Below are 26870 nucleotides of genomic sequence, written 5' to 3'. Positions count from 1 at the left end.
GACAGTTTTTTCTCAAGTTGCAAGTACATGATACTGCTGTATACAAATACCACGTGATCGTGGTAATTCTATCTTGTTCCATCGGATCGTTTGTTTGTTCACTTTGGTGCTTGCTATGAACTTCCTCGGCACCTGGTTTATACTTCTCAATAGTTAATTCATTTGGCACTCTCAAGCTGGTTCTTTGGCTTTTCGGACTTAACATATCACATAATCATCGTACAGATTGCAGCTTCTCCGTATCATGAACCTCAAAAGTGCGCCGAATTATTGACCACCTTATTGATATGTCCCGATTTCCGACATACAAAGACCTATACCGGTCGCAGGGATGCAATGTGTGCGCACCTCACTTTTGATAGAAGCATTTTGAGACTAGTGGAGAACGCGGGCCTTGGGAGCTGGTTGAACCATAGCGATGATACCCCACATTTCCGCGGCCTCAAGGAGAATGACCCGGCATACGCACGCACATGCTGCCGATCACACGTATGAAGTTTTAAGTCAACACCTAGCGTATATGACGAAACTGAAAGAAAGTTTGAACCGGCAACTCGACTACTTTTCATATATGCTCGCCGCGACGGATGGTCTCGGCTTGGAATGAGTATCAATCTGGCTAGGAGAAGAAGCGCTTCTAAAGTCCGCAAACTACATATTTCTACGGTATACGATGTCTCTGTAGGGCCAGTCAGTTCTGGAATACAAACTGCCGGCCCGCCGATAGGTTGTAATTCTAATCCTGGAGCGCGATGTCCCCAATTTTTGTATTCTACTCAGTGGCTCCAACTCTCATATCCGCCGCACAGTTGCATGTTCGTGGAACATCAGGGGACATTATAAATACATCCATTTGGCGAATGGACCCGTCTTCTTCATCCTCCTGCACCGTCACGTCGAAGGGTTAGTTTTTTCTCTTCACGGGTTCTAACAGAGTGCTCACCGTCAACCCAATGACATGGCTTTCATCCATTAGTACACCGTCATACTCAAATGTCTGGTCTGATACGACTTCGACGAAGGGCAAGGATGAGTGCACGTCATTCACAAAGCAACCTTGGCGAGCAGTAACTATTTCTCCTGTAACCACTTTTACTCGATCTTGACGACGCTCAATCCCAGCTGGTGAAAGCGCTTTTCTGACGGTGGCAGAATTGTAGTCCCTGACATGTATACGACGAGGTCTGTCTCCCGTGATGTAGATCTGCCTTTGGCCAGCCACGCCTGCCATCCAGGCCGTGTCCGTTTCGTCATTGCCACTCCAGCGTGTTGATCTGGGACCCCACGAGTCCCATGGCGTTGCGACAACTTCAGTTGGAGATGATGAGCCTGATTCAGTTTTGTTGTCTGCTTCTGCGATCCGTAGGAGGTCACCGCGATGAGCGACAAAGGCGAACAGTGACACGTGGCCAACATTAGGTGCTGCGCCACCTCCTTGAATGTACATCCTGAACTGAACGATAGTCTTATCTGGATCGCAGCGCACGGGCGCAACGGCACGCTTCGATGTACCTGAAGGTGCTGAAGTCAACTGCCTATCTCTCTTCGGGGTACTTGGTCCAGGTGCTTGGCCCCGAATTGCATCTGTACGGCAGTTCATGCTGATGAGCGAGCTTCCTCGCCGCAGTGGAGGTAATGCGAGTTTGCCTATCCATCTACACGTAACAAGTCCTGCTTCCCCTTTCAAGCGCAAAAATTCGATCGCATTTTCCCGCATGTTTGTCATTATGAAGGTATCGTTAGAGAGGAAAGTCGCCCCACGGTACGTAAAGCTTCCTGAAGAAATGTGCTAAAAGGACAAGAAGCCGGAGGTCCGATTCAGTTTTTTGATTCATTGAGCACTCGTGCGCATCTGATCAATGATCCGCGTCTTACCATGATTAGCACCCCGGTCATCCAGTCGTAAACAAACAGCTCATCAGGCGTGTTAGGAGCCCTCATCCAAGTCAAAAGGACCACAAGGTATGGCCCTGCAATATCAATCGACGCAATGCACTGATTTCCTTCGATTCGATGTTCGTGGAATTGGATTATAGGCTGCTGTGCGAGTGGATGATACACTGAATTTGAGAACTTTTTCAGGTGTAACTGAAAAACATGCATATCGCCGGCGTTACTGGTAATATCGAGTCAGCATACATACGGATCGGACCTCCGGTGAGATGATATTATGCATAGGATGTACTCACGGCAGCAGGACTGACGTAAGAACAGCGAGCAAGTCATTATGTTCGAGGGAAACTCCGATATTGAGTGCTTCAACTCCCAGCGGAACATTGTTCCACCAGCTTCGTTCTTGCGATGCGGCAGATCTTGACTTCACAAGGTCATGTATGCACGTCGGTAAGTGTACATGGCGTAGGCTGCTTGTACGTATGCTGTCGGGGATTGCGCTGAGTTCTCCATAGATGTATATTCCCGCTGTTAGATCATGTATATGTGAATGGCGGTGCTCGACAGGGATTGTTACTCTCCGTTCTGGCTTAAGATCAAGGCTCTTCCAAACGGATTCCCGGCGCATTAGGTACTCTAGGCGGTCTCGAATGCCTAGTTTACTGAGCACGTTTTCATCTACCATTCCGGAAACGAAGAGGCCAACAAGATACTGAAGAAGAGTGGAATTCTCGAAGACGTCTTGTGCGAGACGGCAGACGCAGCAAAAGGCGAGAATGTCGGGAACGTCGAGATAGGCGACAATCGCCACGAGAAGCTCAGGAGGGAGGGAGAAGAAGTTCATGCTCGGAGGTGGCTTCTACATTGCCTCCCCTAGATGCATCCTTTTAACCCTTGGATTGCCAATCGCACAACGCTCCCTCAACTTGTACTCCGTGTTCAATCAATACTAATGGAGTCATCGCATTAACTATCTTGTCGAGCGACGGTCTATAGTGACGATTCGCGGCACTTCACAGTGTCCCAACATTCCACTTGACTCTGATTACGAACAGATGAACTGATCAGCCAGATCACAACGATCCTCGGGCGTTCCTCCCGGCGTACGACATGTGCCTGCTATATTTTGACTTCCTTGATGAATGCTGAGAATTTCATTGAAGGGCGAGCGTTTCACCAATGACAAAGTAACAATAGATGAATGTCGGCACGAGGTAACGAGACCGATCGATCCTCGTGGGTCCTCTCGCCGAACACGCGAGTACGAGGATAGGAACGAGCGGTTAAGGGAACCCAAGGCGCGCTGGCCTGAACTACAATTTTTTCTCGCCCATACCGGCTCATTACATAAAATCCTGCATTCTTTTGTTGTCGTGAAACTTGGCGCGGTAGGGATAAGTATTAAAGCGGAATCTCAATTCTTTTATCGAAGCCCAGTCTTGGAGGCAACACCGGTAGAGCAATACAACAAGGAGGTGTTGTGCCCCTACCCGCGTATTCCATGACAACAAATATAAACGTGGCTGATACTGATTCTCGGTGTTCTACTCTCCTATCCTGCTAGATGGCGGCATAAAAGGAACTGTTCTATGCTGTATGTTCTAACAGGGGTTGCTTCGTTCCTTGGAGCCCAGAAAAAAGCAAGCTGAAGAAGCCACGGCGCAAAGTATTCCCCAAACTTCGTAGTATCTACTCTATGACAGTACCATCTCCGGAATCAAACAATCCGAGAGAATAGGGGACGAATAACACGCAGCAACCTTTTCCAGTAAGACACAGATTTTATTAACACTACCGATTTGTGCTTCGGCGCTATTTGTTAATCCCGCGTCCAGTCCATCTCGTCTATTCAATTCTATGGCGACTACGTCTAAACTTCCCCTGGTACCCAGGCGTGTGGTGCCTTAGTGGTAGAAGAAGGCGCTGTGGCATTTATTTATCCTCTCTTGCCTTCCAATGTCAGAACAGTAACAGTAAGGTAACCGAGTCTTCTATATGATCCGTTTCTATCTCACGTGTAAGACTCCATGCATGATGTATTCGTGACCTTTTCTAAGAACAGGTAAACTCTAACGCAAAAGCCTGACTCCTATCCCTAATGGAATATGCTTTGTGAGCTGAACTTAACAATGAAAGGACCGAGATACATGTAAAGTGCGAACTCGGAGTCTAACATTCGATCTTTGGTCCCTTTGCTTTGTGAGTGTCTCCTTTCGTCAGCAGCCATAAACTTCCGTAGGCACTGCAGGCGAAACGCTGGTCCAGGCTTTCCTGTTCCGCTCACTTTATTCTCCGGGTCCCCGCAGGCGTCATACGTCAACTGAATCGTCCCTTATGGCAGAACAGGGCAAAGGTACCTGCCTCAGCAACTATCGCGGGACGCGTAATCAATTGAAGTTCGACATTATATTGACGGCGCCTGTAGCCCATGCCGTTATATTCACTATTTATAGTAGGTTCGATAAACACAGGATTTTCCGCACATGTCGTACGGTACAAACTCTCGCGACTGTCGTCACAGCTCAATCCGTAAACTTGTAACGTTGATTGATACCAAAGTGCAAGCAATTGACCTTCATGGGTCATAAACCACCTTGAGAAGAACTTCTGTACATCTCATTAATGCTGCCTAACTTCTACAAGTTAGATCTATCAATGATATTTCGCACATCGAAGATATCCCTACCTACACATGTTTGCACTTTACATTTCAGTCTCTCACGCCTGTTTCATTCCGTCGGCGAGTTGGAGCTTGTTCGGCATTGACATGCCACTGTGTGCTTCCATAAAAGTTGGGTCTTCAGAACAGTGTTTCGCTTCACAACCCTCAAATCCAAGTGCCCGTAGATACGTTCTGTCACTACGATTTGATGCTCCAATAAGTATCACAAGCTGTAGGGAACACCTGACAATCGTACCCGATAATATCCGTGTTTGCGTACATCTCATACGAACGTAATATAACTGTTTTAATTGCTCGGGCGATCGGTTTAATTGTGCGTTAAGTTCAATTGACTGCCGCCTCAGACGTGTGGATCATTATTAGCGTTGCTACTCTTTCACACTACGTCCAAGCATACATTGGCAGAGGAGAACAATGAACATCTGGCATTGGAAATGAAGCGTGTCCGGTATCCGGTACATGGAGAGAAACGGGTCGACAAGCGCTACGTGATAGTCAAATGTTTTTTTCGGTAGAACATGTCTTGGGATTGCAGAGCACTTTCAAAATGCTGTCTGGTGACTGTTTCGGCGGTGTCACAGTAATTGAGTTCAAATATCAATTTCAGGCGATAATCCATATTCCGGGCGTTTCAACTCCCCCCTCAGACTTTGACGACACTAATCTTTGATGACTGCCTCCTGAGTACGGTGTTTCTCGTTACGCGCCGCCTCGTGCTGATATTCATCCCCATTCCGCGCTTCCTGCGTGCGCGGAGCATCATCGTGCGTTTCGCTCGCATCTCCTCATCAGTCAGATCCTTCGACGATTCGGACGCCTCCGAACTGAAGGACGTAGAAGAGGCAGCCGTAGGTTTCCGCAAGAACTCTGGTCGGCGGCCTGCGATAGAGGACGACTGCGGACCCACACTATGTCGTTTCAAGCCTTTCGGAGTATGCATGCTGAAGTTTCTGACGGTTCTGGAATCCGTCGAATAGCTACTACTGGCGCGTGACATCGGCGCAGACTGCACACTTGTGGAGTGCAGCTTGCTCCGAGCCTTGATCGGCCGCCTCGTAGACAACTTCAAAGGAGCGGTATTTTCACTGGATGCAGCATGTGCAGCATGTGCACCAAGATCTTTGCCACTCGCCTTCATTCCGAGCCCGACGGCGTTAATTCCTACAGCATCATGCCCGGAATTCATATGCGATAGGCCAATGGCGTCTGCGTTCGGCCTTGTCTTCATATCGTAGAGGTCTTCATATCGTAATTCCGCTGCCAGCACATCAAACGTTGTTGACTTGCTGGGTAGAACATTACGCCAACGATTTGAACAAGAGCCATATGATTGCGAAGTTTCTGGCTTCTCCTCTTCAGGTTTCGAAGTGGAACCTGCAAGGCCGGACAAGGCGGTGTAGATGCTAGATCGAAGCGTTGCACCCCATGTATCAGGACTGCTTATTCCGTCGTCTTTGGGGGCTATTGAGTAGCCAAAGGCCGGCGTCGGTAGAGGCCGAAAGTCGTCTTCCACACCTCCAGCTTGCACCTCTTCACCCTTCTTCACGGTCGTATGTGCGACGCTCACTTGGTTCGGTCCACGCGTAGACTTGATGTTTAGCGGAGGCCATGGAGAGCTTAAGCCTTGCTCTTCGAGACCTGGGAAACGTGGCGGCACGCTAGCGTGCCGCTCGCATGGAGCTTCCAGCTCCGAGCCAATCTTCGGGTGGACAACGGCTTCGTCACCAGAACTTGGGAGGTCTCCCGACACGTAATTCTTGATCTGCAATGGACCTAATAGTCTATCTGGGCCCGTAATGGTATCACTGGTGAGTAAATGAGCAGCTACTGGTCGCATGGTGGGAGATGGATAACGCCCTGGCGAGTTGGTGATATCATTAAAGGTAGGAAGTGTTGTGGTGCCTGGCTGAGAATTAATGCGAGTTGACTCTGGAAATGGTGTCGGAAAGACTTTGGACGAATCGAAGTCGTTTATGGGCTTATCCATATATAATCCCAGTCCATACCCAAGGTCTTGATTCTCGACGTCTTCATCGTCTCGACCGCCGCCACAGCAAAGGGGCTTTTTCCGCCGAGATTTCAGCAGCCATGTTACGAACGAGATAAGACAAGCTAAAGCGACTACTGCACCGAACACAATTCCCCCGTAGAACTCAGCCGAATGACCACTTGTGTTGACGTTGGAAACTGGCGATGCGATGTTCGACGGCCGGGTTGTACCTTGTGAAGTGGGGAATGAGGAGGACAACACAGAATCTGAAGAGCTCGAAGAAGAGCCGATGGTCGGTGACGGCTGGACTGATGAGATGCTCGCTTGAGCCGAGGGGTTGCTCAAGGAAGCAGTCACTATAACAGGCACGATATCAATAATCGAGGTGGGTCCGAGCAGCAAAGTTGAGAAACCAGGAGGCCTGCTTCTATCTAATGACGGGGTCGAATGCTCTCCCGCAGATGGGTGAAGGTGCGCCTGTGCACGCGCCGTCTCTGAACTCTGGTTTTCTGAAGCACTATTTGTCTTGTTAGGTGCCGGTTGCTGTCCGTCACGTCCAACGTCGCCAATATCGCTATCTTGATTTCCAGAATCAAGAAGCATCCCTCCTTTATGCTGAAATATTATCCCGGTTCCGATTTGCCGACGAAGGTGTGGACGACCATGACGCCTGCGTCCCCGCATCGGAAAATGAATCAAAGCGCTCCAGGCGCAGACGGAAAGTCACTTGCGGAAGAAAGGGTTAGGAGACTTGTCAATGTGGACAGTCGGTGTCCTACGCAAGAAGGGAGATACAATTAACAGGATGCTATTTGATCTCAGCATAAGTTGGTCGGAAACTATTTGTGGCTGACATATGCATGTTTCCGTCGCAAGATTAGTCTGGTTTTCTATCCATCTCTTCGATATTTTCAATATTCCCAAGGATGAATAGGATTGTAGCGTTGCCTATTGGGTGCCGCTAGACTAGCTATAGTTGTTTCTGGGATTGAATGAGCGTTGAAAGACCAGGATTAAAGGATTTATGTTATGTAAAAGAGGATATCTTATTGGATTGGTTAGATAATATACAGTTACATAATGTTTACGGGCCAAACCGGGCGTGAATCACTGAATTATTTCGACAGCGCGTATTTGAACTGCTTTGCTCACTGTGAACGACGACGGACATCCATGCTAGCTGCTAGGGCGACTGTTCGACGGGCTTCAAGGCTCTCGAGGACATTTGCGATAGCTGTTGATGTTGGCGGCATCAGAGTCGCTGCTGTCGACAATGGTCAACCAACGTCAGCAGTGACTTTCCTCATCAAAGCTGGAAGCCGCTATGAACCTAAGCCTGGCCTCTCGAATGTTCTCAAAAACTTCGCTTTCAAGGTATTTTCTCTTAAGCGCCTATTAAGAAGTGTTTTCCAGCTGATTTCATATTTTATAGGGGACCTCAAAGAGGTCGGCATTAGGGACAGTTCGAGAGGCAGAGTTAGTTGGTGGTGTACTGTCTTCAAGGTTGACCAGAGAGCACCTCGCATTGACTGCAGAATTCCTTCGTGGAGACGAGTACGTTTTGCTTCCAAGTTTACTGTGTCGGCCGTAAGCTTTTTTTTTTCTGACCGAGTAGTAGAGCACTTTTCGTCGACGTCCTCTCCTCCGTTCTTTCTTCCTCGAAGTTCTCGCCTTGGGAGCTCTCCGAGTCAGTACTACCAACCGTCGAGGCGGAAACGCATGCTGCATCTCAGGATTCGGCCACGGTAGCACTTGAGCTGGCTCATGCTGTCGCATTCCACTCCGGACTCGGCTCATCCGTTTTTGCTCCGTCCCATCCTTCGGTATCCCTCGAGGATATCAAGACGTTCGCCGGCCATGTCTTTGCAAAGAATAATCTCGCTATCCTTGGTACAGGTGTTGACCAGGAGACACTTTCAAAACTCGTCGAGAGGAGCTTGAACGTGTCATCCAGTGGCTCCCCCGTTTCATCTGCTTCCTCCCAGTACTTTGGTGGTGAGACGCGTCAAACCCTTCATGGTGCCCCACAAACAGTGTTTGTCGGATTCGGAACTGCTGGTGCGGCTTCGCCTGAGCTGGCTGTACTTGCAGCGCGTCTTTCAACCACACCGTCTGTGAAATGGTCAAAGAGCCTCTCACCTCTTGCTTCCGTCATTCCTACTGGGACCACGGTGCAACCAGTCCTTCTCCCGTATTCTGACGCAACACTTTTCGGTCTACTTGCTCAGGGAGAGAGCGCATCCGCTGTTAAGGACGCTGTAGCAGCATCTGTCAAGGTCCTCAAAGACAGTGGGTCCGTTAAACCCGAGGAGCTCAAGGCGGCAATTGCCAAAGCCAAATTCACGGCTGCCAGCGCCATCGAGAGCCGCGATGGTTTCTTCTCCACGTTCGGTCCGAAGGTATTTATCTTTTTCAAAATACTGCTGTCTTGCGCCATGCGAGCCTAACGGTTGATGTCATAGTTGCTCTCGGGATCCGAGGCTTCACTGACCACTTTGTATTCCTCCCTGGATGGTGTAACGGCGGCCAACTTTAACAAAGTAAGTGTGCCAAGCCATTCTCCATGTCCGAGGAGTTGGATTCTGACATATGTTTTGTTACTTCAGGCCACTGCTAACCTCCTGAAAACGACGCCAACATTTATCGCCGTTGGCGATATAAACGCCCTTCCTTACAAGAACGATGTTGGTCTTTAATCACGCTTGCTAGAACTGGTAGACGAATATTTGTCATCTTTAGTGAAATACCAGCATAATTCAACCTCATCCCAAACCTCTGCGACTTCATGTGATAGGCGAACTGAAAGCATTTAGCATTCTTTCGAGTGTGTTGCATAAGAGTGCGTCATGCAAGGAATCAATAATCGATTAAGTTGGAGAACCAATGGTCAAAGTAATATTAATTTATAATTATAATTATTACAATACAAGGATTTCTTCGTTTGTGTAGTGTGCAAGAGCATGCAACTGGCCTAAGAGGTCATCGCCCGTATGCGCTCATGAGGCTCTTGCCACGGTACACCTAAGGGAACAAACATCGCATCAGCGTGAACAAGTATAACTGACTTCTGGAGAAGCGCGGATCACGAATCCGACTCGGGAATTACTCACCTAGAATGTGAAAAATTTGTTCTTCTGTTTCCGATGCGACAAGGTCGGCTACAGGGTATGCGGAGGCATTCATCGGGGTGTGCGGCGAGAACCAGGGCACAGTTGGGAATTTGATATAATTGGGAGTCAATGTAAAGGACACAGGAACAGTGGGTAGGGGCGGATAAACAAGGGAAGAAATAAATGAGTGGAATGTATTATGCGTGGAATTTCATCATGATCAAAACATATCATGGACTGCGTACCTGGTACCATTTTCTTTCCTCTGTGGTCACGAAGCACCCTGGTGGCTAATCCATGCTGGCTCAGAGAATATCCCATAGATTTGGCTTTTAGGCGGATTGCCCGGTTAAACTTTGTGAACAGGTAAATATCATGAGCGTTCATTGTCGTAATTGGATTCACTGTAACTTACAATGTCATCGCCCTGCATTAAACTCGCATTAGTTAGATTAATGAATTAGGAGCAAGGAGTATACCGTGTAGTAAATTAGTGCCCCTCCCCTCTCATGATAAGGGACAACAAGTATATCTAAAGATAAACTTCGTTATCATTGTTCTCAGTCCAAAGTTCTGGGACCTACCGATACGGCGCCTAGGGCTCTTGTCATCTTTGCGACAGAGCCCTCTGTAGGTCTGTTCTAGATCATTGAAATCTTCTGGGATCGCAAGGTCCTCAGTTAAAATGCCCTGTAGATGTAGTTCTTTCAATAGACGACGGAGCACTCCTAGTTTGTCTATGTTTTAGTTTCCAAACTTCGCAAAGGGGGAGGGAACTTCTCCAGACCTTGATGTGTTCGGCCATCGTCGGTCGGCCGCGTCATAAGAATGTCTATGTCACCGCATGACTTCGCACCCCTAAACATTCGAAGGTAATTGGTCAGCCTGAAAATGTCGAACAGCTGAATGTGAGTTACCTGCGATAACTACCCATTAACAGAAAGAAAAGCTTGGGGTCGATTTCTAAAGCTGCAATGCATATATCAATATACCGAATTCTATACAACCTTGATCCAGACTCGCCTATGAGTTTTACTCTGTTGAAGATTTCTTCGACCTCGCCGCGAGGAATCCTCGTATTAATATCTAAGGAAGGAATGTTAATAGCAGGTAGTCCGAAATAAAGGAATTACTGACCATCATAATACTTGAGCCCAATCTAAATAAACAACATTTTATTCAGCACGCAAATGGCAACTTCGTCGAAGTGCTTTCTCAGCGTACCTCTTGCACATCGGACACGGTTATTCCTCCTTTCCTATTCTTGACATCGTCGAGCGTTCTACATCCCATGCTGTACCACTTCTGGGCGGTACTAAGCCCTGCTACGACGTTAGTAAATATACACAGAACTTTCCCCGATATTATTCACCTACGCCGTAGATGTTATTAAAGAGCTTGATTGCCTGGACATCTTCGGTATTGTCGTATTTTATCCGTCCCAAATCACCGGTTTTGATTATTTCGACAATCTTGTAGAGATAATTCAGCGGGATATACCATAGGGTCCCGATAACCGCATCTACCTTTGCCGCAGTCTTTGATCCAATGCCTCTAATAGCGATGGCATCCTCGTAATTTCGAATTCTCTTTGGATGCGCCCTGATTGCACGGATCGCTACCATAGGGCTCACGGTCAATACATCGAATAGAGGGGATGGTATCAAAATAACGAGAATGTACATTTCCCATAGCTGAAGACTCTCCAACGTTGCTCCCGAGGATCCCCCGATATTTTAGTCCTATTGATTTCTTCAAGCTCTGAGAGCTGGCGATATATATGACGATACCTGTTAGCGAGGATCAACGGTGGGGAACACAAACACCCACCTTGTCTACGATATCTTGGTTCACACACATTCCCGGGCCAACTGGTACATTATCACAAGTCCATTTCTGCATGCCGCTGAATCAGAGAAGCGCTATGGATGTAGACAGTTCTGACTCCAATTACAGATTTTGTTCTTCCATTATCAGTGTCTGGTTCGTCGTCGTTGTCGTCGGAACTTCGGTCGCTAGTGCGCGATAACTATACAAACGGTGTAAAGCGCCAATAAAGAACGGGATATAGAATGTACCTCTCTGTCGGTTGCCGCATCTTTTCGGGCTTGATCATAAAATTCTGCAAGTGGATCATTGTCCGGCTGCGCCACGGCAGGCCCTGCGTCGTCCCGATTCTTTGACGTGGACGCATGGTCAGATTCTCTTTCATCTTTATCATCTACGATCGTAAAATCCCTGGAAACCATGTAGGTTACGCAAAGCTCTATACTATATAGAAAAACGTACTCAATGCGACTAAATTCCTGGTCCACCGGAGCTGTCGGCGGAGGTTCGGGCTCCGTGCGTCGATTATCCCTCAAACGATCAGGAGTTTTATCTGACGAAGCATCTATTCGTTCTGAGAAGGCGGCGAACCAGAATTCTGGCGAGTCTGGCGTCCCTTCTGAGACCCATTTCCATGTCAATGTGGGAATGTGCAAGGGGATTTGGCCGAGTGACTTCAACCCGAGCGCCTTCAGAGTGACTCTTGCATTCCCTTCGGTCACTATGTGAGTGATAACGTTGGGATCGTATGTCGGAACGACGGTGGCTCCTTTCTTGCGCAGCTGAAGAAAATTGTGAGAGAAAGCAGCGCCACGAACATAATGACATACAAGATCCATCCTCTTCCTCGTGGTCTGCGACGCCGTGTTATAGTCTCCGCCAATATAGAATATGGCTTTGCCACGAAGAGGTAGCTTCTCGCTAGATGTCTTCTCAAGGTAAGCTGCAAATTTTGATTGCACCCGTATTGCATATTCTCTTGGGGTCATCCTTTTCTCTTCCTCTTCCTCCTTCTTTCTCTTGATGGCTTCCTGCGCTTTTTGAACTTTCTTGGCCCTCTTTGTTTTGCGTTCAGAATCTAATGTCCGAGTCTGTTGGAGAAGTTGCGCAGCTTCAGACGACGGAGACGAAGCTTCAGGAGAGTTTGAAGGAGAAGTGATAGTGCTAAGATTAGCCGGTGTCCGTTCATCGGAGTCTGGCTCCTTTCGTTTCTTCAAGACTTTTTCCCGCAAATTCAGTCGTTGGTTCTTCGAGACTCTTGAATGTTGCTTCTTTGAAGGGCTTGGGGTATTAAACGCGTCTTGTCCCGGAAAGTGCTCAATAGCATCATTTTTATTGTCTATTTGCACATTCTCGGCACGGTCAAAAGGTGGAGCGTGTGCACGAACGGCCGACGATGACCCTCGTTCAGTACTCGATGGGAAAGAGTTTCGCAGGCTAGTACGGCTAGGCATGCTACTCTCAACAACCTCGGACAATGGAAGTCTGTCGAAGGAGTAAGAATCAAGACGTGCGTATGAAATGAGTAATCTAGATGAACAAGAGGTCCGAGGACGAACGCAACTCATGTGAGATGGCTGTAGCTTCGCGACTGACGCTGGGTCTATCGTTCCCGATGGTTTGAATGTTATAGCTAGCCCGTCTGAAATTTATTCACACACACTAGACAATAGAAAAGTTCTGAGCATACCTGCCTCCATCATCGTTAGTTAATCCGTGGAGAACTTCCTCAGAAGCGGCCAAAGATTGAAGATAGGTTGAAAATTCATGTGCTTCTCGTTCATTCTGGGAAGGACTCGCAGAGGGCCCATCTGCTTTCCACAAGTTTCTCCTAACGAACCCACGGTAACTCGTTAGTGCACATTAGCCACTTCAGTCTTAGAATTAAGAACCTCTTTGCCTGCCGTAACATTCTTGCTTCAAGTTCGTCAATGTCGCCTTCGGGCATCTCTGCAAGAGCCTGTTGTTGTTCCAGAAAGTCCTTCAGGTCATCCATTCAAATATGCAGCGGGAAAATACAAAACCCCTAGGTGATACTCTGAGTGGATTTGCTTATTGACCATTGACCAGACGAAGTGGACTATTTTGTGGTTTCAGTCAGAGAAACCAGTGGTTTGAGATCAAGTCTGGGTGTCGTCATATGACTGAGGCAGCTATTTTCTCACGATTTATAGCTCCGCTTCTGCTATTCCCATAATAAGCTACTAAGATTTTGTGCAAGAAACCTTGGATTTCTTCTCAAAGTTTTTCCCGCTTTGCATCCCTTCGCCGTTCATAGCCGACCAATTTGCAAGTAAAGCGCTGTTATCGATAGTACCGCTCTCAAAGGGTATCGGGTCTCGATTGTTCGGGTCCCAAGGCCACTTACATCGTTATTCTGGGCGATGCTGATGCATTTTAGAACACCGGCATATATACTCGGTTGACATTTCCGACACCCAACAAACAGTAATTTAGGCATGCCGATAGGTACATGAGATGCTTCCAGATGTACTCCCCCGTCTGCACCTACACCATTTCAACCAACGGAGAGGTGCGGACCTAGCCATGAATGGAAGAAGCTCTATCTCAGCGGACGGCCCTACTCCTTGTAATAGACTCAATGTGGCGTCTATTTGAGTGATGAAACAGCCGCACAAAGACAGAGTCAACCTGGTAGATACCGAATTGAGAAGTTTCTTCTCTATCCTAGTCTTTCAGACTCGAATAATAAACGCTCACTCCGAGTCTACTTTTATTCTTTTGCATAGCGCCGTCGATAAATAGCCCTTCCCGGTCCGCGTGCTTGTAACCGCATGTGGACACAAGCTCGCATCTAGAAATATGATAATCTCGTAGTGAAATTCGCGGAACGTTTATTTAATAAAAGGATTACGGCGATAGTCGATGCCGTAATGTACTTTAAGCAGTCCAACCGTCCCCAGTCCCTTTGCTCTGTCTCATCCCCCTGTTCTCTCCCTGCGATTAAACCCTGCGTATGGATCGTGGAAGTCCGAATCTCACCGGTTCAATTAATGGCACTGAGCCACCGCATGGGGAAGAATCCGACAGCGATCAGGATTCATCAAGCTCGGTGTACAGTATGTCATCCGGCGAAATTGAAAACCATTTCGTTGTAAGATATAATCGACGGTTCCATTCGCCTGGGAACGGGAACGTGCGTCTCTATCCACTTCCCGTCGATGATGCGGAAGTACAGGTAAGGATTCCTCTTGAACCTCTGCAAGCGGATGCTAGACGGTGGACCACAGAGGCTCAATCGCTCTCACGAGTTGATAAAAGAGTTGCTTGGAGGACGGAATTATTGGGGGCCACCTCCGCAGAGCTTAGTTGCACCTATCAATGCTGAACACAGGGTTCGTATCCTAGATGTTTGTACTGGTAATGGGAAGTGGTGAGTATGCACACGATCTCACCTTAATAATTACCCTTACTTGGATCACTCTAGGGTAGATGAAATGGCCGCTGAGTTTCCACAAGCAAAAGTATACGGACTTGACATTGGTGCGTTGTAACTACTACGCCCTATCATCTGACTCACCCCATATCCATCTACCAAATCTACCAGTGCCACTAGCAACTCGATATCCTGCAGAAAACGTTCAATTTGAGATTCACGATATAAACACCACGACGCGCTGGGCCGGGGGCCGGTTTGACATAGTACACACGCGGCAAATTATCTTGACTGTCAGTAATCTGCCCTCCTCAATTCCTCCGATGCCTAAAGCGGTGTTCGGTATAGCATATCCATTATCCCGCCGTCCTGCGTGAGGTGGCTAGAATCTTACGTCCGGGAGGGCTCTTCCTCGCTGGTGAATGGCTACCAGTCCTTTTCACCCTAGATGGGTCCAGAACGTCCACAACTTCAAACGGTGTGTCGGCGTTCCTTCACCTCGTTTCCGACATTGCCGGGCGACGTGGTCTTTTTCACAATACGCTAGAAATCCCGCGAATACTTATGTCAAACACCTACTTCGAAAACGTAGTTGCGGAACGGAGGGTTGTTCCCCTCGATGGCAGCACTCGGGCGGATCGCACAAAACGGGCTTTATTGGAGTTTGCAGACGCAGCGAAATACTTCCTTCGTGATTCTGGGATTTCCGCAACTCGCGTTGAAGACATCCTTCAGGCATTGCGTCGCGACCTGAACAACGCTAGCAACTTCTCCCTGATCTATCTGACTGTTCACGCTCGACGGAAGGTATATGCAGTACCGTGACTATTTAATCGCGTGTTTGGACACCAGTTGTCTCGCTCCACCTCAGGGTATTACCCAGACAATAATTACATGTAATAAGTGAAAATTATCGTAATGGGTGAATTAAGTGGACATCGCAGGAACTTGATTTCAATACAATTGAGACATTTCTAAAAATTGATTGTGTAAGTCGCAATGTTCTTATATTCAACTACATCGATTGCAGAACAAGATCGAGGCCGAAGATAATTCATGCATACAAACAAGATGGCCTTCTGACTCTGCTTCAGCCGCCTCGTTCGGACAACAAAATATGCACTCTTCTATCAACCATCAGCATTTTGGTATCAATATTATATTAAAAGAGAAGACACGGCACATCTTTAAATCACGATTCACTTCTCACATGGCAGAATAATCAATCTTCTACACACAAAAGATGATGACAATCAAAAAGTCTCCGGGGCCGGAGTCGAACCAGCGACCCTCAGATATTCTGATTTCCAATTACAGTCTGATGCTCTAAACCAACTGAGCTACCCAGAGCTTACTTGCTCCAAGAGTAAGGAAGATCCTATGCAAACACATCACCCAGGGACGCGACGGTCGGTCTCATAAAAAGCACCGGTGCCCGTTAATCGTACAGAGAAGGCTCGTTCAAATAATTATCATGATAGATGATAGAAGTCCTTCACTTCTCTTGGGAGAAAGTAGGACTGCGGTTCCATGGAAGATCACTTCACAAAATAAGAAACCTTCTTCTACCGACCTCACGGAGAAGAAATCGGAAACATATGGACCCTCTCTGGCGAAGTCCGAGAAACTGAAACACCTCCAAATGCTTCCTTTCTCCTCCACAATCCGACAAGCGAATCCGGACATCTATCTGGACGTCAAGTAGTAAACCGGAAGGTAACGCTTCGATTCCCCTTCTTCTCCGCCTCGAGCTCTTCTTTCTCTCGTTCTTCTTCACTCATCGCAGCCCACCGTCGCGCGTTCTGGGCATTCTGATAGGAGTAATACAATTTCATGGCGAGGAACAGCAGAACTCCGAGGCCCGAGAAAACGATGTTAATTGTATTACCTCTTTTGAAATCTGTTCGTTCAAATGTCGGCACTGGGTTAATTTCTTGTCCAAAAGAAGAAGACGAGCGACCACCGAAGCTCACCGGGTGCATCATTGTCCTGATATATCTGACTACCCCAAACTAAAAGACACCGGACAATTTGTCAATAAGGGAAGACGCTAATCTATGAGTTGCCGGGCTGACCTCCATAGATATTTGCGGACGCGATAACCATGCCGGATGCAACGGTCTTCTTCCCGATTGTACCCATGTTTTCGTCCATCCACGCAATGTTGAGTGGATGCCATTGGGGATAAGACTGAACAATACAGGCTGCTATATATCTGACAGCGAGAAAGCGTCAGAACCAAGATGTTTTAAGACGGAGAGCGGAGGTTTACTTAACGCCTCGACTTGCGGTGTGTGGTAATGCCCGAAGAAGAATCCATCCAACGAGGAACCAAACCGCTGCCGACATTCTAAGCTTGGAGAAATCTGATCGATCGACGAAATCACGAACCGCTAAAAGTGTTGTGCCAGCCTCGCTCATGTACTCGATCCGAATGCCAGACCAGGAGTACCATGGTGATACACAAGAGTGTATACGGTGGTGCAGTCAAAGCATTTGATACGAACTAAAGAAAGCATGTCAAACCAAAATTGAGATTAATCCTACTATAGAATGATGTACTACTCACGACGTTGAAGCTGAACGACTGAATAACGGTCGGCAAATCTACTCAGCTGCTTGTTTAGAACTGCAAAGTATCAAACACTACAGAATCTCACATGTAGCCAGGGGAATTGTAGGAGTTTGCCCAACCATGGTTACAATAAGGTGCAACCAAAGACCAATATCAGTCAAACTGTCCTTGATATCGGCCCAGGTCACCTTCGTCCTATGGGACCATTATTAACCATAATGAGCAAATAGGCACCAGCAGTCGCACGCACTCGTATTTTCGCTTCGCGATATCATCACGAACGACTCGCGTGACTGAAATCCGCACTTGTCGTTCATCGAACCAGGGCTTGAAACCGCGTATTCCACCCTTCGTAGTAGCAGCATTCTGTGGAAGGTAAAACCTGCGCAAAAACAGAGTATTAAGGACAACTTTAAGTATGAGAAAGCGAGTAGAAACGAACCAAGTAGCAATGGCGACGATAATAGTAAGAATGCCATCGATGATAAAGAGCCACTTCCATCCATACAGTCCATTGATTCCTCGCATCTGGAGAAGACCGCTGTGTGGAGCCTCCATATCAGACAAAAGCGAGAGACTGAAGGAGATATGCACCTTGCCATGAGTCCACTGACAGCACTTGCAATGCTCTGAAAAAGTTGCCTGAGCTTTCCGAGTAAATATAAATCAGTTAGCTTGTATAATTACCTGAACGCCCCAGAACCACGCCAAGCGCGTGGCTAACTCTGTGCTTTTGTAGAAAGCACCCATGTAAACAAGAGTGGAAGGGATTACCCCACCTTCTGTAATGGCAATGACTACAAACACATGAGTAAACTGCGTAACCTACATGGTAAATATACACTTACAGCATCGGACTAGAATGGGGTCGTGAATAAACCTGACTTAAAAAACAACAAACAAGTTACATTTACCTGCCAAGTATCCAGCTTGATTCTCGATAAGTGCATGCGCTAGAGTAACGAGACCCCATGAAAGCATCAAAAACGATATCCCTATGTCAAAAACAATCAGCACATCAAAAAAATTTGTTTAACAACTTGCATCAAACTTACACCGTGAAGGTCCAGCAATTTTCGCGATCACCGCACCAGTAATACACGTCACCGAAAAACACACCGCATTCAACGCAACACCCGTATTCACAACATTAATCGTAAATCCCAAATCCTGAGGTAAGTTATCCGAAATCGCGTTTGAATGATTCGTCCGATCCATATTCAGTACAAACGTCGTCAATAAAAGCCATGTGAACAGTCGTGTATCGAGAATCCTGATGACTTTGCGTTCTTCCTCAGGTGTATAATCAAGGTCGGGCACGTAGAACTGGTTATCATTGTCAAAGCCATAGTTATAGCCAAGCCTGGGTTTATCATCCGAATCCGGGATGGCTTGTTTGACATCGGTTTCGTCTGAGGCGATTTCCTCGCTCTTCCGAAGAGTTGCCTGAGTGGGTAACTCAGCCATCCTTACAGCTTAATGAAATAGTGGGCAGAAGGAAGCCGGGAAGATAAAGCAGCTCCGCGAAAATATTTTCCGGGACATAAATATAGCTCCGTTGGACACGCTCAAAGAGCGCATATGGAGGGGCATAACGAAATAAGGGTGATGTATTGCACCATCCTGGACCACATTTATAATTGTGCTCCAAACCTATGACAGCCGTAGAAAAACGATTGACGAAAATGCGACCCTTAAAAGAAGCATGGCAGAACAGCGCCAGCAGTGAGAGACTGAGTGTAGAAGCTGCAACTATCGTTCACGGGGTTGATAAGAGACATTGAAAGATAACTCGGCAACGATTTCTGCTGTGCAGATCTTCCCTCATTTAGTAATGCAGTATGATAATGCTCGGACTCACACTGGTCCACCCTAAGCATGTACTGAACCCATCACGGGTCGGAGCTGCTGCAGACGATGCAAGGATGACGCATTGGTGCTTTATCTAAGTAGAAATGTTTTAAATGGTGTAGAGTAATTTCTTTCACCCCGTTTGACTTTAGTTATTAGGTCGTAAATCGAAACAGTACACTTCTATTGCCCTTGCTTTCTGCCTCCAACTCCTCCTGTTCACGTTCCGAGTCAGACATCCCCGCGAGACGCCTCGCCCTCCGTGCATTCTGAATCTTGTAATAAACTTTGATAACGAGCCAAAGTAACGTGGCTGCTCCCGCGAAGGCAATATTAATCGTGTTCCCTCGTCTGAAGTCTATGATATCAGGACAAATCAGAGTATTAGTTAATTACCGTCAAGAAGTTGGGAGTCGTAGAAAAGAATGATACTATAAAAAGGAAAGATGTTTAGTCATACGAACCTGGACTATCGTCTGCTCGGTAGATCTGACTAGCCCACGCTATCCAAATATACAGTAAGTAGTTAGCCAAGCGCTTATGAAAAAATATATTCACTCACTTGCATATATGTTTGCAAAGCCAATGACAGCGCCAGATGCGATAGTCCGCTTGCCGACACTGCCCGTGTTCTCAGACATCCAAGCGATGTTCAATGGGTGAGAATAAGGCCAGGATTGGACTACACATGCCGCTAAGTACTTGACGCCTCTACTTGTGCTGCTCGGAAGAGTACGTAGGAGTATCCAGCCAACTAATTGCCATCCGGCTATGCAACAAGGGAATTAAGTTATATCGTATAGAAACGACGATTAGACGACTCTTACCGGAGAAAGCGCCATGCCATCCTCGCTCGCGGACGCGATCAGAATGCCATATCACAACCACCGAGGTTATACACGTCAAGAGATATGGCGGGGCCGTAAGTGCATTTGCAACAAACTGCAACATAGAAGATTCAATTAAGCGGGAAGTTTCACCAGAAAAGGAGGTCGCATAAGGGTAAAAAAGCTATGTACCACGTTGAAGTCGAACGACTTGATTACGGTGGGTAGATCTGCACTCGTTGCTCAGCATGCGTATTTACGCAAGTAAAACATATAAACATACAGGTTTGCAGCGGCGTAGTCGGTGTTAGTCCAATTGATGTCAGAATCAAATGTCCCCAGAGACCAATATCAGTAACAGCGTCTTTTACATCTGGCCAATTTACTGTAGATCTGAGTACAGTCATTTTTTAACGTTGCAATGGTAACGGGATCTATATTTAAGAAAAATACGAACTCATAAATCCTCTTGGCAGGATCATCTCTAACGACTCTCGTAACCGCAATCTGTACTTGTCTCTCGTCAAACCAGGACTTGAATCCTCGGATGCCGCCTTTAGTCCTCGCAGCATTCCGCGGAAGATAGAACCTAGAAGTCTATCTCAATTTTCATTCGAATCAATCAAGTGCAAGAAAGACAAACCATGTCAGAACCGCTACAAAAAGAGTTATAATCCCGTCGACGATGAACAACCACTTCCAGCCTTCAAGACCTGCAACACCACGCAATTGAAGCAGTCCGCTGGAATCATGAATAAATGTGAGCAATTAGTCCTCGTCTGTTATGAAACTATGAGGCGATTCAACCGCACCTAGCCATCAATCCGCTGATAGCACTTGCTATATTCTAAATTGCAACATCAAGAGATAAGAATATCACATCTGACAGCTCAACGACGCAATAATTACTAGTACTAACCTGGACACCCCAGAACCAGGCAAGCCTCGTCGCCAATTCAGTTCCTTTGTAGAAACCACCTAAGTAAACTAAAGTTGCTGGAATTACTCCACCCTCGGTGATGGCAATGACTGAGCCGATATCAGCCGCAGTCGACTAACGAATCTGGTCCAGCAACTCACACGAGCGAACTAAGGGTATCAATAGCAGGTTGGCATCGCGGCCTTGCAACCTTAAACGCATGGAAGGACTCACCGGTTAGATACCCAGACTTGTTTTCTATCAGCGCATGTGCGAGAGTGACGAGTCCCCACGAAAACATAAGAATAGGGATCCCTATGTAAATAAAAGAATAAGTATACACAATGACAATGCACGCTTCCACAATCATCCTCATCCCAATGACATCTTAAAAACGGAACGAAGACACGCACATCGCGACGGTCCAGCAAGCTTCGCAATAACCGCCCCAGACAAACACGCAACAGAAAACAACACAGCATAAATTGCCGTCGCAGTATTCACCACATCAATCGTAAACCCAAGATCCTGAGGCAAGTTATCTGAAATCGCGTTCGAGTTGTTCGTCCGGTCCATATTAAGCACGAATGTCGTCAACAAGATCCACGGAAAGAGACGCGTGTCGAGTATACGGATGACTTTCGCTTCCTCCGCTTTCGTGTATTGTAAGTTGCGAATGAAGAATGGGTTCGCTTCGTCTTGTATATGTCCGTGTGCGCTTGACGCTGAGATGATACCTGTATCGACTCCGCCTTCCAGCTCCGAAGCAAGCTTCGTATCGTCCTCCTCGCTCTTGGCAGCATCTGAAACCCGGATTCGATTCTCCGATGTATCTAGCCCAAGGTTCTCTTGCTCCTTCGACATCCCGAAAGCTTATACTCAAATGATTCCTCGGAAGAAGAGTCGAAGAATCGCCCCAGCAGACGAAGAACTAGAACAAAGCGGTCGAGACGACAGCCTTCCCATAGCTACCCATATTTCAACCCATCTTTATCTTTCCCAGTGCCTCTCCAAAGGATGCCGCTGAGAAATCCCGCAGAAGCGCAAGAAGGCATGCCATAGTATTGCAGATTGCGAAAGATCAGACGAGATTGCACCATCGCTCGGATAAAGCATTGACTGGTAGATATAATTAGCACCATATCGCCCACCGTGTGACGTTCAGCCGCTGTTAGGTTAGCCAAGCTCATGTGAGCACTCAAATAGCGTGTTTCTAGTCATTAGTGAGCAATATTGAGTGAGAGGTGCATTGTGGTCACTAGCGGAGAATAAAGTGTGACCTCGACGCGTCGCGACGCGTTCGCACGTCGATCCCGCTTGAGACTCCGCAATCACATGGTGGGTCATGTCAATACACTTATACAGTGAAGTGTGAACACACACACGTACCACAATTTATGGATGGCTGCTTAGAGTGAAGACCCTTTCCAAAGTAAATGGATACAGATTCAACCTGCAACTCCTGAGATACCACATAATATTCCTGCATTCAATAAACAAGTCAATAGATTTACAATAGATTTACTACTAGCAAGAGTAGATTGTGTTTAAATACAAATATCTTGTATTCTAGTAGTAGTAAATAGTAATGCATGTAACAAACAACTTAAATATGGTTTATTGACACAGCAAACATATTCTCAAATGACAGCTACAAATGACTTATAGATAGTACTCTAATAACATATCCAAGCCCTAACCCTATCCTGTATACTACTATATTACTCATTATACAAATCTGAAGAGACATTGTCTTACTCTATCACAAACACACACATAGCCACAGTCAACCAACCTCAGGCTTGTTAGCAAGCAATCCAAGACAGTCTTATTTTTGCATTTTGTACAATGTATGTAGAAAAAGAGAAATTTTAATTTTGTATAGAGATTCGTGTTCGTATCCTATGCGTATCCTATGAAGACTATGTATATCCAAATCCGAACCCTCCGTAACTTTTTTGCAAGAACGACACGGGTGAAAAAAGAACCAGGAAAAAAAACATAAAACAAAAAAAGAGAGAAACAAGGAAAACGACAGAAAGTGATGAGGAGGGAAGCAGAGAGGGGGGAGGAGTAGGTCCAATCGATTATCAAGGACCTTACGTACAAGGTGTTGAACATTGAACATTGAGCAAGGGAAAAAGGGGGGAAATGAAGTAAGAAAGAAAAACAAAACAAAATGTAAACGAGACATGGGGGGAAGAAAGAAAACACACAAACAAAAAATGAGAAAAAAAAAGACAAACGAAAAATGAAAAAAGAAGTAATATACAAACACAGCATGGACAATATAGACAACAACAGTGAAGCTAACAGTAGTCACAGGCGAGAAAAAAAAGGGAGCTGGGCACTTGGTTGTCTGAGAATACGTGTGTGGGGAGGTAGAAAGCGCAACAGAGGTAATCATGAACACAATTACATTCATACTAGGCATACACTCAAACAAGGAGAACAAGGATGAGGAGAGTAGCAGCAAAAAACCAGACGAGAAGACGAACTCGGGATGAAAAAGGAGGAAGAACCAATACAAGAAATGAGAGACGGGAAATACAACGCGCCTAGCTCTCATCCGAAATAATACTTCCAATACTCAACGGGTTCTTTTTCCCAAGCGCTCCATACGTCTGTTCTGCTGCACCCCCACCACCGCCACCCTGTCGGAGCGGCGCAAGCTGTATCCTATCTGGACTCGCACCTGCTCCCATCCCCGCCACAGCACTCGCACTCCCATTCCCATTCGCCGACGCGCGTTGCGGCGACCCCGCACTAGTCGCAAACGTTCGGCCTTGACTAGAGATACTAGGTACAGGCGGACTTCTCCTTCCCCCATCCTCAGGTCCAGGTCTCACATACCCACCTCCCGCACCTCCCGCCTGCGAAGAACCAGCATACGCATACGGATCACCAGCCCCCGCTCCAGGAGGCGGCGCACCCCACCCCGGCCTCCCATACGCCCCAAACGGACTCGGCGCATACGGACCCCACTGCTGTTGCTGTTGCTGAGCCGGATGTTGTGGTTGTTGGGGCTGTTGCGAATACGCATCTCCTCCCTGCGCATACCCATACGGTGCGTGCTGATGCGGAGGAAGGTAATGTCCCATGTGTCCTTGCGATTGCGTCGAATAAGCACTGGGTACTGAGCCAGATGCTCCGGGAGCACTTTGCGGAGGTGGAGCTGGAGAGGGGTGGTATGGCCTTGCTTGACTAGGTGCAGTTGAAGAAGTTGCAGGCGGTGGACGACCATATGCATAATCCTGCGTAGCATATCCCGTCGGAGGTGGAATCATCCCCGGAGTCGAAGCCGAAGGTGGTGGATACGAATCTTTTCGTCCTTGCTGGGACGCTGCTTGTTGCGACTGACCCGCACTCTGCGCACCAGCACTCCTCGGCGACTCGCCTTGAGGAGACTGCTGCTGTTGGGGAGGCTGCTGTGGCTGCGGCGGCGGATGTACATACTGTCCATGCTGGTCATAATATCCATAAGGCGGCGGCACGCCATAATGCATTGCTGGAGCACCATAGGGCTGTGCACGATGATGGTCATACCCAGGATATGCGCCATAGCCTGGCGCATGAAGATGAGGCGGAGGTGGAGGAACAGGTCCCCAACCATACGCACCTGCGTACATTCCACTAGGATGAGGAGGCGGCGGCATATACGGTGCATGTTGATGCGGTTGCGGTTGCGGTTGCGGCGGATGGTATTCCGGATGTCCGTTTCCTGGTGCCGCTGGTGCCGCCGAAGGAGCAGGTGCAGGATTGAATGCTCGGGGATCGTACGGTGTCGAATCGGGAGCGGGAGCAGGAGGCGGTGGAGCAGCTGTTGGCGGTAAAGACGGGTCAATTGTCCCCCACGTACCACCACTGCTCCCTGCTGCTGGCATTGGCGCTGCCGGAGGCGGAGGCGGCGGACCAGCCTCATTTCTTTGACGCTTTGGATCTCGTGCACCTTCGTCGTCCGACGCATCGCTCGCATCGTCACGCTGCACTGGCTGAAACCAGTTCGGGTCAACGGGACGCTTGCGGATGCGTACGTCCTTCCGAATGCGGATCTTAATGCCCTGGTCAGCAAGTGCACATGATAAGTTGGTCGATTCTGTTCGGATCCACAACAGCATGCATCGTGCAGCGAATGCGGCAAGAAGTCCAACGCAAAACAAAAATACGGAACCCAATCACAATCAGTACCAATCGAATACAATATATAACGGAAAGTAGCGAGAAAGAGTACCTTCCATGCCCGGGAACTTTTTGGCTGTGTAAACGTAAAATGCTGCACTGAAAATGCTTTTACAGTGGTGCACATTTGCACCGATCACTTCAAAGAGGGTGAGCTTCAGTCGGTAAGTCCCCTCTGTCCGCACGCTCAGGTCAGGGAAGACGAAGAAACCAGCATCCCGCCCTTGCCCGCGCTCATCTGGAAAAATGATCGAAATCAGTATAAATCGCACGCCAACATAGAAGAATCAGGTGAAAAAAGAACTATGGCAAGTCAACAAATAACCCAAGACGATCAATAGATGGTGGACGTCAGCGCTCGCGGACATGGAACAGGTGCAAAGGATGAGAAAGCACGGGTAAGTTTAGCAACGTTCCCAAGCTTGGCCGAGAACACACGGTCAACTCGCCAGCAACCCACGAAGAAGACGCGTTCAATCTCCACAACAAAAACCGGGAATCCAGCGTATCCTCTTCTTTTCCACCGTTAAACGCTGGGCACGCTATATGGAAGCATCTCAGGGCCCGGGGACCGCTCCAGGACAGGAAAGTAGCAGACCAAAGGAACGGTACGAGCAAGGGAAAGGAAGAGAAGTCAAATACATACTGTCCGCCTCCGGGTCTTTTAGATGGTACAGACTGCTGACGACGCTGCCCGTCGTACAGCGCGTCTTGCCGTCCTTGAGTAAATGCAGCTCCTCGTCACGATCTGGACTAGCCAGTGATGCGTACATGAAGTAGTACGGATTTTGCAAGAAGGATTGATTGTAGTGGGCACTAGCGGATAAACATCCAGGGAAGGGAAAATCGGGGCGTCAGAATTAGCACAGGTGCGAAGAAAGAAGTCGATGAGGAGGCGGAAATGAAGTATGCACAAAAGTAGCGAAGCGTTGCGAGAGTCAGTTGAAACAAGACAAGAGATCTCCGAATCGTAAGGGTGAAAGGGAGAAGGGAGAAGAGAATGCATATTTCAAGGCACTCACCGGTCATCGGGGGAGCTACTTCGTCGAGAACGGGAGCCTTTGTCAATAACGCGCAGTTGTACGACTGGAGGCGGGTCAATCGGTCTTCGATCGGCTGGATTAATCAACGATAGGATTAGCATCGTCGATCAAAGAAATTAAAAATGAGATTCAGAATGACGGGTTAAAACTCAAAGCATGGATCAGAATGGAGCAAAAATGCTGATAACCGTAAACATTAAAGTAAAAAGTTTCAAGGGAATGGAGAGCAAAGCAACGGCTGCATATCAAGGGTTGTCGGGGTGATATGTAAAGTAAATGCGGAAGTTCACAGGAGAAAGTCGTACCTTTTGTGCCTACACCGCACATTCGAGCCTGCTTCGGCTCTTGGCGTACAATCAGTTCATATTCTCTGTTAGATCCGTTCGAATGTCCGTGGCCGTTTGCCATGTTACGCGGAGAAAGCAAGGGATTTTAGTCGGGCACGTGGGGTAAACGGAGGCGAGCGATCGGAATCCGGCCGGGAGCGAAGTACGGTGTTAGGGTGTAATCAGACGTGGGCGTCACCAAAAAGAAAAGAGGGTAGTGAGTCAGTCCGTCAGCTACACGTTCAAGCAG

General features: G+C 47.6%; 10 protein-coding genes and 1 non-coding gene across 11 annotated transcripts; 3 read left to right on the top strand and 8 right to left on the bottom strand.

Annotated features, from left to right (window-relative positions):
• Positions 1–375: 375 nt before the first annotated feature.
• Positions 376–3159, bottom strand: FOMMEDRAFT_166601 (uncharacterized protein; the record flags this gene model as incomplete). The annotated part of the gene is made up of 5 exons (XM_007264555.1): positions 2190–3159; positions 1876–2116; positions 944–1789; positions 808–883; positions 376–476 (listed from the first exon to the last, which is right to left on the bottom strand). Exons 1-5 carry the CDS (start codon positions 2735–2737, stop codon positions 376–378), a joined length of 1812 nt encoding a protein of 603 aa, XP_007264617.1. The 5' UTR covers positions 2738–3159.
• Positions 3160–4906: 1747 nt separating this feature from the next.
• FOMMEDRAFT_166600 (uncharacterized protein) lies at positions 4907–7290 on the bottom strand. The gene has a single exon (XM_007264554.1). The coding sequence runs from the start codon at positions 7248–7250 to the stop codon at positions 5220–5222; it is 2031 nt and encodes a 676-aa protein (XP_007264616.1). The 5' UTR covers positions 7251–7290; the 3' UTR covers positions 4907–5219.
• A 449-nt stretch (positions 7291–7739) lies between these two features.
• FOMMEDRAFT_132694 (uncharacterized protein) lies at positions 7740–9262 on the top strand (the record flags this gene model as incomplete). Its single annotated transcript, XM_007264553.1, has 5 exons — positions 7740–7940; positions 7999–8120; positions 8185–8965; positions 9029–9106; positions 9173–9262. 5 exons carry the CDS (start codon positions 7740–7742, stop codon positions 9260–9262), a joined length of 1272 nt encoding a protein of 423 aa, XP_007264615.1.
• Positions 9263–9537: 275 nt separating this feature from the next.
• FOMMEDRAFT_105006 (Nucleotidyltransferase) lies at positions 9538–12517 on the bottom strand (the record flags this gene model as incomplete). The annotated part of the gene is made up of 19 exons (XM_007264552.1): positions 12334–12517; positions 11966–12285; positions 11755–11914; positions 11631–11705; positions 11507–11572; positions 11360–11444; positions 11203–11294; positions 11049–11148; positions 10901–10998; positions 10814–10835; positions 10700–10762; positions 10594–10645; positions 10464–10534; positions 10261–10404; positions 10156–10208; positions 10092–10103; positions 9922–10030; positions 9677–9724; positions 9538–9587 (listed from the first exon to the last, which is right to left on the bottom strand). The coding sequence occupies exons 1-19, from the start codon at positions 12490–12492 to the stop codon at positions 9538–9540; spliced, it is 1779 nt and encodes a 592-aa protein (XP_007264614.1). The 5' UTR covers positions 12493–12517.
• A 156-nt stretch (positions 12518–12673) lies between these two features.
• Positions 12674–13563, bottom strand: FOMMEDRAFT_18560 (uncharacterized protein). Its single transcript, XM_007264551.1, has 3 exons — positions 13396–13563; positions 13194–13334; positions 12674–13136 (listed from the first exon to the last, which is right to left on the bottom strand). The coding sequence occupies exons 1-3, from the start codon at positions 13497–13499 to the stop codon at positions 13034–13036; spliced, it is 348 nt and encodes a 115-aa protein (XP_007264613.1). The 5' UTR covers positions 13500–13563; the 3' UTR covers positions 12674–13033.
• Positions 13564–14480: 917 nt separating this feature from the next.
• FOMMEDRAFT_80829 (S-adenosyl-L-methionine-dependent methyltransferase) lies at positions 14481–15725 on the top strand (the record flags this gene model as incomplete). The annotated part of the gene is made up of 5 exons (XM_007264550.1): positions 14481–14702; positions 14755–14897; positions 14952–15007; positions 15099–15193; positions 15249–15725. The coding sequence occupies 5 exons, from the start codon at positions 14481–14483 to the stop codon at positions 15723–15725; spliced, it is 993 nt and encodes a 330-aa protein (XP_007264612.1).
• Positions 15726–16161: 436 nt separating this feature from the next.
• FOMMEDRAFT_t22 lies at positions 16162–16250 on the bottom strand. The gene has a single exon. It is a non-coding gene; the product is annotated as a tRNA-Tyr (tRNA).
• A 124-nt stretch (positions 16251–16374) lies between these two features.
• FOMMEDRAFT_132691 (uncharacterized protein) lies at positions 16375–16605 on the top strand (the record flags this gene model as incomplete). The annotated part of the gene is made up of 1 exon (XM_007264549.1): positions 16375–16605. One exon carries the CDS (start codon positions 16375–16377, stop codon positions 16603–16605), a length of 231 nt encoding a protein of 76 aa, XP_007264611.1.
• FOMMEDRAFT_153955 (MFS general substrate transporter) lies at positions 16598–18942 on the bottom strand (the record flags this gene model as incomplete). The annotated part of the gene is made up of 12 exons (XM_007264548.1): positions 16598–16902; positions 16976–17115; positions 17173–17239; positions 17292–17406; positions 17470–17507; positions 17561–17670; positions 17726–17857; positions 17918–18084; positions 18163–18272; positions 18324–18332; positions 18390–18470; positions 18531–18942. The coding sequence occupies 12 exons, from the start codon at positions 18940–18942 to the stop codon at positions 16598–16600; spliced, it is 1686 nt and encodes a 561-aa protein (XP_007264610.1).
• A 534-nt stretch (positions 18943–19476) lies between these two features.
• Positions 19477–22152, bottom strand: FOMMEDRAFT_120049 (MFS general substrate transporter). The gene is made up of 12 exons (XM_007264547.1): positions 21486–22152; positions 21307–21387; positions 21073–21182; positions 20966–21000; positions 20797–20895; positions 20611–20742; positions 20437–20546; positions 20346–20383; positions 20154–20268; positions 19889–20095; positions 19791–19829; positions 19477–19684 (listed from the first exon to the last, which is right to left on the bottom strand). The coding sequence occupies exons 1-12, from the start codon at positions 21934–21936 to the stop codon at positions 19482–19484; spliced, it is 1620 nt and encodes a 539-aa protein (XP_007264609.1). The 5' UTR covers positions 21937–22152; the 3' UTR covers positions 19477–19481.
• Positions 22153–23630: 1478 nt separating this feature from the next.
• On the bottom strand, positions 23631–26702 carry FOMMEDRAFT_153953 (uncharacterized protein; the record flags this gene model as incomplete). Its single annotated transcript, XM_007264546.1, has 6 exons — positions 23631–25168; positions 25304–25489; positions 25686–25793; positions 25898–26067; positions 26274–26367; positions 26600–26702. The coding sequence occupies 6 exons, from the start codon at positions 26700–26702 to the stop codon at positions 23631–23633; spliced, it is 2199 nt and encodes a 732-aa protein (XP_007264608.1).
• Positions 26703–26870: the final 168 nt, after the last annotated feature.

This window comes from Fomitiporia mediterranea (genome assembly GCF_000271605.1).
Source record: "Fomitiporia mediterranea MF3/22 unplaced genomic scaffold FOMMEscaffold_4, whole genome shotgun sequence".
Lineage (NCBI taxonomy): Eukaryota > Fungi > Basidiomycota > Agaricomycetes > Hymenochaetales > Hymenochaetaceae > Fomitiporia > Fomitiporia mediterranea.
This window is presented reverse-complemented; position numbering and strand designations above follow the sequence as displayed.